At 46.5% G+C, this 16,141-nt stretch overlaps 1 protein-coding gene across 2 annotated transcripts in view; it reads left to right on the plus strand.

The window, feature by feature from the left end:
- LOC142590619 (uncharacterized) overlaps window positions 1–16,141 on the plus strand; it is an 85,097-nt gene that overhangs the window by 50,047 nt on the left and 18,909 nt on the right. The window contains exon 7 of one of the 2 annotated variants that reach the window (XM_075702949.1): window positions 10,323–10,607. The exons of the other annotated variant lie outside the window; for it this stretch is intronic. Within the exon in view, the coding sequence (XP_075559064.1) occupies window positions 10,323–10,607 (285 nt within the window). The remainder of the gene's footprint in view (window positions 1–10,322; window positions 10,608–16,141) is intronic. 2 annotated transcript variants of the gene reach the window in all.

Raw genomic sequence — 16,141 nt, forward strand, 5'->3', positions numbered from 1 at the left:
GCGTCATAAAGGTTCAAGTTTTCATCACGTGCCAGAACGCGTCAAATCGGTGCCCCAGCTTCCAACAATGGCGGAAAAAGCACCGGAAGCCAAGCACTCCGAGTACGCATTTTAATCGCTCAAAATTTACGCCTTTATTTTTGCTGCTAAAAAATGTTGGCAGAGAAGTCACTGCAGAGAAATTGTTAGAGAAATTCAACAGCCTCTGAAAGCGAGTGCCTGCAACAAAGCAGAGTGGCGAACTGAAGCAAATACCGGTTTGGTTCGGGTTGTGGGTCAGTTCGCTCCGGTTTTGTTCCTGTTTCATTCTTGCTTGGAGAAATCAACAATTACAACAGTTTGCAAACCGGTTCGGCGTAGTCCATTTTTTCATGCCCCCCCCCCCCCCCCCACATGGCTGCGTAGTACTATCGACTTTCCTCATGGCACATGCGCAACCTTCATCAACAGGATTCACGAATGAATTCTCTATAAAACCCATCCGATCCCGTGCGGCCTTTCATGGGTTTAGCATCACCACAACTATGGTGACAAGCTCTCACCTACGACGCTTGTTTGTCACGCAGGTAAACTACTACTATTCCTTATTCACGCCTCTACGTACTCGCTATGCTTGGCAGCGCCATATTGCTGGTGCTGCTAAACCCAAGCTTTTGTTACGCAATTTTTTTCGACTGTTTTCGTGTTCTTCGGCAAATACTAATTTTATCCGGTGACATCGAGGTTAACCCCGGCCCTAGCACCCGCAGCAATGAGGCACCATATGACATAATGGAAGCACTTAACGAAATCCATACTGGCCAAGCATCAATACTAAATGATCTGAAGTCGATCAAACAAACATTATCTCAGAGCGACAAATATTTTGATGACGTAGAAAAAAAATTACCGACGATTACGTTACTTCCTAATGCGAAATTTGAGCGCAGCAAATAAGCTGTTTCACCTTTTGGATAGATTGAGGCAAAGAAATCGAGCAACACATGTATGCGCTATCACATAATTTTTTTTTATTTTTCACACGTATTCCTTTAACAAAGACTCCACTAACAGTTCTTGACAGTCATGAAGGAAGCTTTGTGGTCGGAGAAATAGACTGATATATGTTCGACTTGGTACACCAATGCTTGATTCTCAAAGACGAGATCTATACAAGTGCCTCGCGAGGTTGTCACAGCCGTGGGGGAAGCAGAGGCTAAGCGCCGCCGCCGAGAAGACCCTGCCGTTCGCGCCGCCGAAGCGGAGGCTCATCGCCGCCGTCGAGAGCAACCAGCAGTAAGCGAGGCTGAAGCAGAAGCTCATCGCCGCCGCCGAGAAGACCCTGCAGTTCGCGCCGCCGAAGCGGAGGCTCATCGCCGCCGTCGAGAGCAACCAGCAGTAAGCGGAAGCGGAGGGGGGCGGCGTGTACACCCAGCGGCAAACGATGGGGGCAGAAGCGCGCGCAGCAAGCGGACAACACGCTAAAGGGAGGAGGGAAGAGATAGCAGCGACTGACTGATGCCGCTGACGGCGATAGTGAGTCAACCCCAGCTATCCGCCACACAAGAACAGGGGGGGGGGGGTACCCTTTCCTCCTCTTTCTGCATGGCGGCGACGGTGTTCTATGCAGTCACGTTATCTTGACTCTCTAGCGGCGTCAGCGGCATCCAGCGGTATCAGTCGGTCGCTGCTAGCGCTGGGGGGATGAAAGGGGGGCGGAGCTGGTTACGAGGCCGACGACGACGCCGACGACGACGACGACGCGAAACCCAGGAACGGACGCCAAAGAGCTGCGCTCTAAAACGACTAACTAAGATAGAGAAAGACTGCTCAGCACTTCTCCAGGTAAAAAAATGAGGTCGACGAGCTCAGGATGCTCGCCGAACAGAGCGCGGATAAGATTGTGTCAATTGAGCATAAACTTGACGACTTCAAAGATACGGCGCGAACATCAAATCTTGTCCTTGGCTGGAGAGACACTGAAAATGGAACGTGGGCTGCGCCCGAAACCCTGGTGATTCAGCACTGCACTACACAAACCCATTGAAGATTTAGACATAGAAAGAGCCCACAGTTTAAGTCGCTTTAATAGTAACAGAAATGTGCCTGTAGTTGTTAAGTTCGTCCTTTTGAAGCAAAAGAGCGCGTGTTGTCGTGCGCTGACAAAAACTAAAAGGAAATGACTACTGGATCTCGGAAGACCATTCTCCTAACACCCTAACTGCTACAAGGCACCTAGTTCAGTTCGCCAAAGCGCAACATAGACCCTTCAAACTGCGCCACGACAAATTACTAATCGGACGTGCATCTTACGCATGCAACCATAGTTCTGATAAGATAGTGGCTCGATCGCCGGGTTACTAGCATTCGAACGTCCCAATACCCGTCCCGATAACTGTCCCAACAACTACCTTTCAATTCTTTACACCATTATCCGCAGTATTCTACCCAAACTTGAGGCCCACCAAAGCTTGCTCAGTACAACGTCATCGAACATCACCATTGTTACTAAAACTTGGCTTAAGCCATCCATTAAAAATGCGGAAATTCTTTCACATTTCCAAATTTTTTTTTATATTTTGACGCGACAGAGGCCATAAAAGGAGTGGCGGCGTAACGATATGCGCACACGAAAATCTTCAGCGGTCTGAAATAACTCTAACAACACACTTAGGAATTGTCTCTGCGATAAGTAACGCTTCCCCCCAGCTGTTGTTATCGGTGCATGCTATCATCCACCCGATGCAGACCGCTCTTTCGTAGCTGACTTTCATGACTTACTTCAATCGGAAACAGGGCTTTATCCCCAATCTCCTATCATGCTATTCGGCGATTTCAACTTCCCTGCCATCAATTGGTCCAACATAGCTGAAACAGCCTCAAAAACCACCGTTGAAGGTGATTTCATTAATACGTGTCTCACGTTTAACCCAACACAAATCGTCAATAACCCCACGCGGCGAAATGAAAAGTCTTATAACATACCTGATCTTATCATACGCACTCCGATAATGTTTCGCCACTAACGCATTTACCCGGCCTTAGCTATCGTTCAGTTCTACATACCTCATCCCAATGTGGCATTTCAGCCTTCATTAAATCTAGAAAAATTATTGCGCTTTACGACAAAGGCAACTGCACTGATATGAATAATAAACTTGCAGAATTTACCAGCTCGTTCTCTACCGGTTTCTCAGAACGTTCCGTTGAAACTAACTGGTTCATTTCCAAAAATAACTTACAAAAACTTACATACCTACTATCACCATAACAGAAAAGAACTTATCACCGTGGTTCAACACGGCACTGAACCGACTCAACAATAAAAAGAAAAGGCTTTACCGCGCTGCTAGGCATTCTGACGCTGAGTGTGCATGGCATGAATACTACACCGCTGAAAAAACGTACCTACCGCTTGCCAGTAAAAAAAAAAAATACTTTTTTCCGACTGCCTTACTAAACACTCTGCAAAATAAATCTAAACATTTCTGTAATATTGTAAATCCATAACGTTCGCAACCACTTGCACTGTGTGACGAGCAAAATAAGCCTATTCCTGATCATGAAATGGCCGAAGTACTTAATCATGTATTTTGCTCCGTGTTTACTAATGAACCCAAAGGTGAACCTCCTGGTGAACTTCCTGAATTACCATATTCAAATTAGCATATCATGCCCGCAATAACCTTTAGTTTTGATGGCATCAGGAAATGTATTGATTCCTGGAAGCTGTAATCCTCACCTGGCATCGATGGTATTAATTCCAGTCTTCAAAAATACTAAATATATAAAAATCGAAATCTTAGGCCATTTTTAAGCAGTCTTTGTGATCAGAAATGGTGCCGCATGACTGGAAAGTGATTAAGGTTTTATGAATCCCCCCCAAAAAATGTCCTTCATCATTATGTTGTAGTTACCGCCCAATTTCTCTAAGCAGCGTCTTTACTCTCACATCCCTACATTCCTAAAGTCCGTCAATTTCTTCCACCCTAACCAACATGGCTTCCGCAAATGTCTATCTTGTGATAGCCAATTAGCGCTATTTATAAATGATGTAAGCTCTAACCTTGACCAAACATCCCAGTTGATGCCCTCTTTTTACATCTCGACAAGGAGTTTGACAAAGCTCCGCATCGCCGGCTTCTCCTAAATCTTTCTCGCTTGCATCTTATTGCTCTTGTTTTAGGCTGGACGCGTAATGTCTTAACTAACAGACGACAGTGTGGGTATGCTAACAACCACTCCTCCTCTAAAAGCCCCGTTCTTTCCGGAGTACCCCAAGGCACAGTCCTTGGACCCCTTCTGTTCCTTATATATGTTAATGATTTACCCGCTAAACTTCTTCCAGTATTCGCCTTTTTGCTGACGATTGTATCATATATCGCCCAATGCTTACTTGTTCCGACAACCGCACATTGCAAGATGATCTTGCCAAAGTTACCACTAGGCACAACGTGTGGCTAATGTCACTGCACGCTACGAAGACTCTACTAGTGCCTTTTTTATCGGCGGAAGCATCACCATACTCTGAAGGACGTTCTCTGCAACTCTTAATATCATCTGTGGAGTCATGCAAGTACCTTCGCCTTACACTTTCAAGTAATCTTTCGTGGTCTTCTCATATTGCGAACATCACTAAAAAAGCCAGTCGCACGCTTGATTGCTTCCGCCCCGTAACTTGCGTTTCGTACCCCCATCCTTAAAATACTAACTTATCTAGCCTTTGTCAGATCTAAACTAGAACACGCATGCTCTGTTTGGGACTCGCACCAAACAGCCCTTTCTAAACATCTAGAAGCAACTCAAAATCGTGCAGCTCGTTTTATTGATCCTGATTATTCATACCACACTAGCGTCTCTCAACTAAAATTAAAAGCAGGAATTTCCAATCTAGACATAAGGCGTCATGTTTTTAGACTATGTCTTTCCCGCAAGTTTTATCATTCTGCCCGTAGTACTTCAGCCATCATTCCAGCGCATTGCCAGTCTTGCCGATTACGTCACGAAAAATCTGTGTACCCTCCGCCTGCCCGAACCACTGCGCACCTTCATTCTTCTGCTTTTTTTTTTTGTGAAGACTGCCCGGACTGGAAGGACCATTTCGCCGACGCCGTGCACCATTCCAATCCACATAATTTCGAGGCTGCCACTAAATCCGCATTTCCCTGATCACCCATCCCTCATGTAATACCCCACACCGGGGCCTTTGAGGTATAGATAAATAAATAAATAAATAAATAAATAAATAAATAAATAAATAAATAAAGTATTGAGGATAAATCTTTATGTACATGTCGTATTAAAGACCGAGTTGATTAATGAGAATACTTGCGTCAGTGTAAGGTTGGCGCAGCTTCCACACACGTTGCTTTGACAGCAGCAGTCAGGTAATTTTCGTTTCGCTTCAGTCTTTAAACACGTACGTATTTTTTGATGCGAAAGCATCAAAGGGCCCGTCGAGCGAAAAAGACGGCGTCTGTCGGCTGCGACGCCACGTCACGACCGCGCCTCGATGGAGCAGAGCAGGCGAAAGGGGACACCTGGCGGTCGCGATACCGTGTCACGTGTTGCGTGAGAAGAAAGGGCATGGCCATGAGCCGACGTCACCCTCGCTCTCGGAAGCCTGGATTATCCGCGCGTTGCTTGTGCGCGCAAGCTCTGGGCTGCGTGCTACGCGCGCCTCTGTAAAGCCAAATCATAACGAAGTCAAGCCAATGCCTCCTAGATAGCAGGCCTGGGTACTCTGCTTTACGACGTCATGTTAGTTGGACCAAAAATTTCCTTGCAAAGCCCGGCGTGACGAAAGCGGTGACGTTAAAATCACTGCGGCTTACTCAGGAGCGTCTCTATTAGATTTTATGGATTAAATTATGGGGTTTTACGTGCCAAAACCACTTTCTGATTATGAGGCACGCCGTAGTGGAGGACTCTGGAAATTTTGACCACCTGGGGTTCTTTAACGTGCACCTAAATCTAAGTACACGGGTGTTTTCGCATTTCGCCCCCCATCGAAATGCGGCCGCCGTGGCCGGGATTCGATCCCGCGACCTCGTACTCAGCAGCCTAACACCCTAGCCACTGAACAATTTTTTTTCTTTCTTTTATGGAAGTCGTGCAAGCTAGCATGACGTCTGGGATCGAAGTGCACCTGTCTTGTGTCATCCAGGAGGCGTTGGCCAGGTGCCTCAACGCGCTCGCTTGCCTGCGAGGAGTCAGGTTGTGGACCGCTCAGCGGCGTCCAATTGGACATTATTGCTTTCGCATTCACAAATCTTAAGTGCTAAGGTGCCATAGCATCTTTTGTCGTACATTCTCTGGAAGCAAAACGTTCGAAAAAGATAAAACACATTAAAACGTTTGAGTACGGTTAAGCGCGACAGCCTGAACAAAGTAAGGCGAGACAGACGGGACAAGCTCTACAAACAACGCTGAATGCTTACTGAAAATTTTCGCTTCAGCAGCACAATATTACCGCATGCGCCCAAAGCACGCTGAAACCGGTAACAAATAGGAGCAAGCGCGAAAAGAAGGCGATACGCAAAAATTTATACAACACGTGCACTATCGCTTACATGAAACGTGTCAAGTGGGAAGAATATATACGCTGTAAACAGCGCGCAACTGACACAAGCGGCATAAAAAAATAAACAGAAGGGAATGAGCCAGCTTAGTTGTAGCTACCCATGAATCGCGCTCCTTTTTTTAGAAAGTGCCGCCAAACACCGCTTCCAATAGCTAACATTCTAATTTTGTTTTTGTTTTTCACGGCCTACAAATTGCGCATTCTTCAACCGCGGGTAGCAGCTGCAACTTTTTCAGTGTAAAGCAAGATCTAGGGTTCTCGTGATTTCAAACACCTAAAGTGCTGTCGCTGCCTGTCGTACTGGCACTGGCCAGTTTGTCCCATGCAAGTAAACACGACCGCGCCTTAAAGGAATTCTGCACACGACACAAGTAGTGCACGGGACATACTGACGCTCATGTTACGTCGTACAGTATTTCGTTATTTGACTGGCCGTGACCCCTTCGCACAGTTGTGCCAACTATCATGGTGCAGAAAACACAAGATCGTGAAGTCACGAAGTTGGAGTCAGCCAAGGCCAAATCGACTGCGCTGATGAACCTGCATGTGTTGCACAATCAAGTCAAGGACGTTAAATCGGGTGCTCTAAATGTACTTTCCTCTGAAGTATTGTTTGCTAAAAACACGCAAGAACGTGTGCCCCTTGGGCACCATTGTCTCCGAGAAGGGGAGCTGGCAGAGTGTCCTGAGCAGTTCCCTGCTCGCGCATTTAAAGAAGTTTATATCAGGGGATTGCTTCGAGCTGAGGAGCTACGAATATGTGACAGATGCTCCGCAGCAAGACACGAGAGAAGCGAACCTCGGTATGTCCATCGACATCGAGGAACTATTTTACTCTGTCCTACACGGCGAGTTGTTTCCAGCTGTGAGAGAACTCACTGACAGTTCCGGCACGGTTGCCTTTCAAAACGAATGCGACGTTTCCAACGAGCAGTTGCTGGAGCCGCTTATCTTGACCCTACTTTAGTTTATTTCGAAGAAAAAACTCGTACATTCAGAAGCAGGGCATCTGTATAGGCTGTTTCGTAGCTCCTGTCCTCTGTAAAAATTTTCTAGGCAGCTTCGACCGTCAACCCAAATGTCCGTTCGAGGCAACCGTACCAGGCATTGTAAAACTATCTAGTTACTCCGATAATTTCTTAGTCAGTTTAAAATTGGAAGCATCGACACGCTTAACATTGGTGGCTACGTCGGTGGTAGAAGTTTTTAGCCAGTGCTATTCCTCGCCGAACATCATGTTTGAGCTGCAGGAGGCCCATTTCATCAAGTTATTAGACCTTCGCATACTTTGTCATGAAAGTGACCACATCAGCAGAGCTGGCGTGCCAAGATCCAAGGGAATCATTCTACCCTTACATTTGAAACTGATTAAAAGGGCAATCACTAAATCATCTGTCAGGTCGGTTCTTTCGAAGACCTACCCTCCATACGATAACGAAAAGATTCAGTCGACAAGTACCACGTTTGCAGTAGGCGGTTGCCCGCGTCCGCTCCTTTAAGCTGTCGTAGGAACGCTGCTTAATCAACGGTGCAACGAGACTGCGGTACACGTTGTAGGTACCCCGCAGAAGAGGCCTTTGTTCGAGGTTGTGCCAATGCGCACAAGGTTTCGCACAACTTAAGGGAAGTCGCAGGGAACCGTATGGCGGATCTCGTGTTTTCTGCGCCATGCAACTTGGCACAACTCTAGAAACGCGTCAGAAGAAGTCGAGTAAGGAAAATACTGTACGACGGAACACGAGTATAAGTATGTCCCATGCGCTACTTGTGTCGTGCACAGAAATCCTTTGAGCTGTGGTCGCGTTTACTTGGGACAGACTGGCCAGTGCCTGAACGACAGGGCGCGAAAGAACTTAAGGTGTTCGAAATCAGGAGAAGGGCCGATCTTGCTTTACACTGCAAAAGTTGCAGTTTCTATCCGCGGTTGAAGAAGGCTCAAGTTGTAGGCCGGGAAAAAGCAAAATTAGAATGTAAGATTTTGGAAGCGGTGTTAATAAAAAATTCTGCATCTGATATGCGCATTAGCGTAGCTTTGGCGACACTTAAAAAAAGAAGTGTGATTCATGGGTAGGTAAAACTAAGCTGGTTCGTTCCCTTCCGTTGATTTTTTTTTCAGCCGCTTGTGATAGTTGAGCGCAGTGTACAGCGTACTCATTCTCCCCAAATAACACCTTTCATGAAGAGATAGTGCATGCGCTGCATGATCTTTTTTTGCGTATCTCCATCTTAATTGCACTTGCTCCTATTTGTTGTGCGGTAACACTGTCGTGTCAATTTCCAGTAAACTGTCACAGTCGTTAGTATCGCTTGCCCCTTTGGCTCGCTTTAAGTTGTCCCGTCTATCGCGCTTAAGCGCACTCAAATATGCATCACCAACTGGACCAAAAGTCTACTCCTCTGAAGTACGTTAAATATGTTCTCGTAGTCAGCTAATGCAAAATCCAAATCGTAGTGACAGAAATTAAACCTCTTGTGCCAACGGATGGTAGTGCAAATATTTGTCTCCAGGGCAGTATTCTGCAAGTGTCCGCATAGTAGAGTGTCCTTTGTGGCTGCGGTTGATGAACAGGGCCTTTGCTAGTGAGGAAGAACTGGCTCTGCCCGCTTGTTTCTTAGTCGGTGATACCTCAGCCCAGCCAATGAGCACTTTAGCAGCAGACATGGACATATCCACTAGGTGAATAATCACAGAATAACCCCCCGTCACCCCAGGACCCAAGGGGGGCTCCTTCGCACCTCTCGCTGTGTTGCCACAAGTTGAATCATACCTGTGTGAAAAGTATCGAGATTTGGGCAAAAATCTGGATGATGAAAGATGCTTGTAACATTCATGCTTCTCTGTAAATCGTGCGTCGTTTCATGCTGCACGAAATAGAACTACAGCCGGCTGCTTGTGCCGATTGTATAGTAGTACTGCAGAGGGCATCATGCCAAGTGCACCACGGAGCGGTCAGAGATCGCTTGAATTAAAAGAACTGCTGTGTTTCCCAAACCGAAGGTCCATTGTAATTTCGGTCTTTTTTCTTTACTTGAAACTGCTCAGACGCCCGCACTTGTCGTATTTGTTGTCAGCTTGGTATGGCACAGATAAATATGCGGCAACATATTGTTAAAGAAAGCTAACAGGATCAGGATAATAAGATTGTTTTAAAGGTTAGAAGGCCACGCAACGTTTACTTGAAGTCGACGAAAGTCGATGCCTTCTTGGGGAGTTGGGGTGGAGGATGGGGTAGATGAACCGTATAGATGCGGAATCCGTGCTGGAACAGGAATTTTCGATAGACGTCAACGAGAGGTTAAATTAGCCTAAAAATTTGGAATCATCGTCGCCACCATCGGCACAAATATAATAATAATAATAATAATAATAATAATAATAATAATAATAATAATAATAATAATAATAATAATAATAATAACAAAGTTGAGAGAGTGCTTTAGGAAGTATAAAACCAAATGCATGTTTTTCAAAGACGAAGCATTTACATTTCTGTGATACCACGAGGAGTGAGAACAATAAATGACAGCAGCAGAAGGAATAGGTTGGATTGAGGCAGCACTCCTAACGCTCAATAAAGGCGCAACTGCACATTTTACCGATAACTATAACACTATGTGCCCTAAATAACGTTAACCGCTGCCGATACCCCAATCGTCTCGCTTATTTTCGTTAGGGCTTGCGATGGCGTCGGTAGGCAGCGCTTCGCGTTCCGAGAGAAACTCCCGATTTTTAATGTTGTTTTGTGTCCTACGACCGCAGAGGGGGCGCACCAGCGCGTTCCTTGACGCGCTTGTCGAGACGTGCAGCGAGTGGTTCAAGCGGCGCGAGCTGCTGCTGCCGCGGTGCACTGCACGTACGCCAGCGCGAATTCCCGGAGGCCGCAGCTGGACGGCCTACGTTGCCTTCCTGGCCGAGCTGCTGGCGGCCGTGAGTGGAGCGCAATCGTCGGCCGAGAATTCGGGACGCATCTTCTCCCTGGCGGCGCTGCTGTGCGAGTGTTGCCACATCATGCTCCGCTCGCCAGCGCAGGACGCCACCGCAGAGGTCAGTTTTGTGGGTGGCACCAGTTACACTGTCGCATTGCAGCGACGCTGAAGCATCAAATGATCACCTACTTGCATAAATCGGAATGTTCGAGTAGCGAAGTTTCGGAATTTGTAAGAGTAAGGATATTCTAGAAAATTAGCCTCCAATTATCGAATTGAAGGCCGCATGCTTTTTCTAAGTTCTAAACAACGTGACGTGTACAGGCCGCGTGGAGCGCGCGTCGGCAAATATGCTCATTTACATTTTTGACACGTGTGATGCTGTTCATTGCTGTAGGTCCAGTCAACTGAGGAGCTAGTAGCTATAAGCGGCTGACTGTGCATCCCTCCCCCCCGCCATGAGAGGGACGGTTACAAAATTAACAATATATGCGGTAGCAGATGAACGCAAACTGTTGAACTTGTTATTTGTAGTACTACGTCAATACATCAACGCATAACTATTTATTGACCATATAAAACCTACAGACAATTAGTCAATGATATATATATATATATATATATATATATATATATATATATATATATATATATATATATATATATATATATATATATATATATATATAAACATAAACGCGAGCAGGAGGGTGCGGACGGAGACAAACGCGGTCGCCCGAACAGTGCTTTCTTTAAAGGGACACTAAAGTGAAAAATGATTTCTTCTGCATCAGTGAATTAGCTATAGAACACCAAAAACACCACTCTTATAACGATACGACGTTTGGTAAGCCAGAAAAAAGCGCAAGAACGAAATACGGGTGGCGACGCCTACTTAAGTTCCCGCACCTGGGGGCTGTGACGTCATGGATTTTCATGGCATGTTCTAGGCCCTACTAATTATATATAGCGGTACAGATTGACTACATTATGTTCTAAAGGAACCGAATAATAAACATGGCATGTTTCGGGAACCTTTATTCAGCCAACGCGGCCCAAGTGCGAAAACATACTTTCGAATCCCTGACGTCACGCGGACGTACCGGCAATGAGGTTTCTGCGCGAAATTCAAATACTGATGCTTGAACCTTCATTTTCTCATCCAATAATCAAACTATTCTTTTGAAATGACTGCCTGCAGGGTTCTCAAACAATGCTTCATTAGACTAAACTGATTTATTGTTTCGCTTTAGTGTCCCTTTAACCTTCGTCTTCCTCCTTCACCCCTATTGCATCGTAACGTCCTTGTTCGGTTCGTCACACGCTTCCCCCTCCCGACTAGACAGTCGTCGTCTTAATGTGCTCACGTGAATGATGTCAGTCTGGCAGTCCGGTGACGTCTAGCAGAGCTCTGGTGACCGAGGCTGGCTGTTGCACTCCGGACGACATATGCATGCCCCGGGGAAGGAAGGTTTGGACGCATGGTAGCTGTGGAAACTCGGGTTTCGTAGGGACTTGTAGGCACGCGGTGTCTCCTGATCGAACCTTCGGTGGACTGGGTCATTGAGGTGAAGTCTTTGTTGGACCGGTACGGCGGGAAAATTCCTGGGTCTTTTTGGTCATTTAGGACAGCGTTGTTGCAGGAATCCTTGGGGTGGGAGCAGTCATGATATGTGGTGCTGAAGGTGTTGTGTTCGGCGGCGTTCTTTCTTGCAAAACGTCGTATTCGTTGAATTCGCTTTGGGTTTAATTGGCCTGCGCACTGACGTTTTCCTTGGTGCAACTGTGTTTTAGGCGACGCCCTTCGACGTCGTCCGTGCCGAAGTTGTCGAGGAAGTAGAGGTTGATCTTGGAGTGACTGGTTTGGATCTTTCTGATCCTGCTGCGACAGCTGATGTTGTAGCACTGATTCAGGAATAAGCCTAGTATCTGTTTGGCATATTTCTCACAAACGTCACACTGCGTGCTTTCGTGTGGCTTCTCTGACGGTGTGGCACGCAGAAAAAGGTTAGAATGACAGGAAGCTGAGCTCGTTGGTAAGGATTCATTATGCAAAAAAGACGTGAGGCATGCATACAAGGACATAAGAGTAGAGAAGTGGACAACACGGACGCCGACTATCAACTGAAGCGAGCACTGAGGCGAAAAAAGAAAGAAGACACAAAACTCATCTGCGCAAGCTCAGGAATGGTATCACCACGTGTCAGCCGGGTACGTGTGCCGGTCTACGTGAGAGATAACTGTTAACGCACTTAATCTCTTCCTCGTTTAAAGTAATCGAAGGCTGACTCACGCACGCACTTCCACCATTACAGATATGCCATGCCTCTACCATAAGACGCGTATCTTCATTCTTATGCCTGTACAATATCGCACATTCATCCAAACGTGGCGTGCAGTTGCAATCTCGGCAATGTAGGGAAAGATTAGAAGGCGATCTACCGGTTAACGTCCTTTTATGTTCCATTAGCCTCTGATTGATACACCGCCCCGTTAGCCCTACATAGAACTGGCCACAGCTAAGGGGAATTTTATAAACCCCACCCATACGACAAACAGTAAACCTCTTGTATTTATTGGGCTACACTGGACAAATATCTGTTCCTTTTTTGCCTTTTACCTGCTCCTTTTTCCTCTGTATGGCAGCGCATATCTTGCCTAGCTTATTGGGAGCAGTGAAAGCAACATTGACATCATATATACTTGCAACTTTTTTAAGCCTGTGCGACACTGAATGAATGTACGGAATTGCCACAACTCTTTTTCTGCTATTACTGCTTTCAGTAATCACGTCCGTTCCCCTCGAAACCATAGATGGCGAAGAAGGTTCCGCGGTCGTCATCATCATGCAAGGCGTGCGTATCTGCGTCCTCTGAAGCATTACTAAATGGGAAAGTTGTTGACTGTCTGGTAATAACGTGGCTTTCGGCAGAACTGATGATGATCGCTGCGTGGAGACTGTGGATGACTGCTGCGACCTACCTGCAATGTCTCCAGCTGTTGGGTAATGAGGGGGTCTGCAGCGTATGCTTTAAATCGACTGATCATCTCTTCCGTGATTTTCTCCGACGATTCATCGTTATCAAATATGTGTGTTAGGTAGAAACGAAATGCCTCACCTGCGACGTAACCATAGAAGATGGCGATCATATCCCTTTCCGACAATGATCAACGGATGCGTGGACCTCGTAGAGGCGAAACTAGTCATGCACGGGTCCATCGTCCGCAGATCCGGTGTACTTGGGTATTTCCAAGGCTTGCGGTGATGCGGTCATGATGCTCATCGATGCAGGTGGGGGAGCTGTGCGGCTGTGCGCTCGGGTTTCATAAGGTCCCTGAATAGAACGGAAACGTAGCGACATACCTTTATCTTGGCGTTGCTGTAAGGAGCATGCGAGGAGGCAGGAGAGAAGGTCTCCGTTTCGGAATCGGTTGAGCCCCGTCAGCTGGTATTTTTGTGCACTTTCCTCATTTTTTTTTCCGCGTCTCTTTGCACTCGCCACCATGGCTGTTGGCCGTCGAGTTTCCGCGGCGAATCTTTCGCAAGGGATTTCGCCTGTTTTGGCTAAGTTTCCTTGCTAACCACGTCATTGAAGAACCCAGTTTTCTTTTTTTTTGTTAGGGATTGATTTTAACAGTATTGGCTGTGCAAACGTGTACGAACGGAGTTGCTTTCTTTGTTGACGGGGTGCGGAGCTCAGGCATGGTGAAGCTTATGCACTGGTGCTATTCTCGGTGCATATTCTCGGTTTTTCTGATCGCGCTATCGTCAAAAGGTGTATGAAGCTGTGGAGCGTGCAGGCTGTGTTCTTTTATATATCGTGCTAGAAACGTAACACGTGTTATTGTTGTAGCCCTGAGAATGCGTAGCCTTGTCCGTCTATGTTTTTCTTAGGCGCTGCAAATATATTTTGCAAGCACAAGCTTTTCACTACGAGTGCAAGTGATTTAGACTATTGGGAGTAGGCTTTCTCCGCTTCGTCGTCTCGGCAAGGTAAAGTGCTGCACGAGTTTGTTGGCTCATATTGACTTGGAACTGCGCAAAGGGGGCAAGTGCTCATTGATGGAAACCGATTTTATGTGTAACTTTCGCCCTTGCATGCGCATTGTTCACAAATGAAGTACAGATTCAACTGTGATATGTGCGCTTGAAAACCAACGGCTCCAGTTTGTCATAAAAGCGCAGGACCCGTTTCACTGCATTAAGTGATGCCAGCGTCATGACGAAACGACGAGAAAAACTGAGATGCTCCGCGTTGATCGCGCACGTGTCTACATGACGCTCGCGTTATTCAGGCGAATATGTCACGCGCCTTGCCTTTGGTCATCATGATATAAGATAGCTAAACTACGCAGCTGCACCAGCTGGACAGGCATCAGTCGATTGAATACATACAAGTACACATGTACGCACTTGGAGCAGCGCAAACGAATCCGAGTTGTTGTTAGCAAGATCTTGATGAGGGCTAGTTGGTTCATACTTAGAACTAAGGTGAAACAGCGCGAAAAAGACGAGGACACAAAGAAAACAAATACCACAGACAAGCGCTTTTGACAGTCGTTGAATCGGCAGCTACATAGTGATGCACACACGGAAGCGCAGCGCCTTTGGCGTGTACCGGCGAAACCTTCGTCGCAGCCCCTTCACGCCGGATAAGTGTCTTTAGAAAGCCAAATAAAGAAGCTGATCAATGCAAAAGAAATAACTCGCAAAGCGGGTTGATCTGTGGAAGCCACGAGTGTTTTGCCTACGAGCACAATGCATGGCCGTGGACGACATCACACTCTAACAAAGTTCTGTTATTTATACAAACATCGTGTACATTACGTATACATTATTGGCGAGAAAAAGAATTCTGATTTTTTGGCTGGTACTCGACACTAAAGGAATTTGTCCACCAAACTAGCCTCAAAAGCCTTCTTCTGACTGGAAGCCGGCAGCCAACCCAAACCCACAAAACGAGCGTGCAGTTACGCGCCGAAAAAACACAACATCTGCTTCTGCCAGTTTGATAGCGTTCCATCATCGGTCCAAGCAAAGCGCACAATAATCAAGCATTAAATACGGTAAAAATTCATGCGCAAACACCCAACAACCATTTTGACTGTCTCACCTCGTGTAACTCTATGGGGGGCTTCCGAGTGAACAGCCAAACTGCGAGGGCGAAGTACCAGAAAAAGAGCGAGCTGCGAGAAGTCCATGAGAAGGAGAGGCCGGGCGAGGAGGAAATTCGCTGCCTATAAGTTTTCTTCAGGGACCTCCGGGTTTCACGGCGTGGCGTGGAAGGCTACGTTCACACTTGGGAAGCGGCAAGCGGGCGGAAAAGCCAAAGTGGCTGGAAAATCTTTTCCGCGCATGCACAAGATGTTCACATTTGTTTCGCCACTGCAGCGGAAACCACTGCCGCTTTCGCTCACATCCATCTAGTTTGCGTACGTTCGTCCACGTGGTGGCGCTGTTCAGCACACTATTTCAAGACATACGTTCATTGATTGACCCATCCGTTACTAAAAGCCATCATTTCGCGCAACTGCGCGTGTCGTCTTTAACTTTCGCCTACCATGGAAGATAAACAAGACGTAGTTTCCATAGTTTTAGCCAGTTGCTTTCTCTAAATATAAACAATGAACAACGGAAAATGCTAAATTTTA

The sequence above is a fragment of the Dermacentor variabilis genome, chromosome 8, assembly GCF_050947875.1.
Source record: "Dermacentor variabilis isolate Ectoservices chromosome 8, ASM5094787v1, whole genome shotgun sequence".
Taxonomy (NCBI): domain Eukaryota; kingdom Metazoa; phylum Arthropoda; class Arachnida; order Ixodida; family Ixodidae; genus Dermacentor; species Dermacentor variabilis.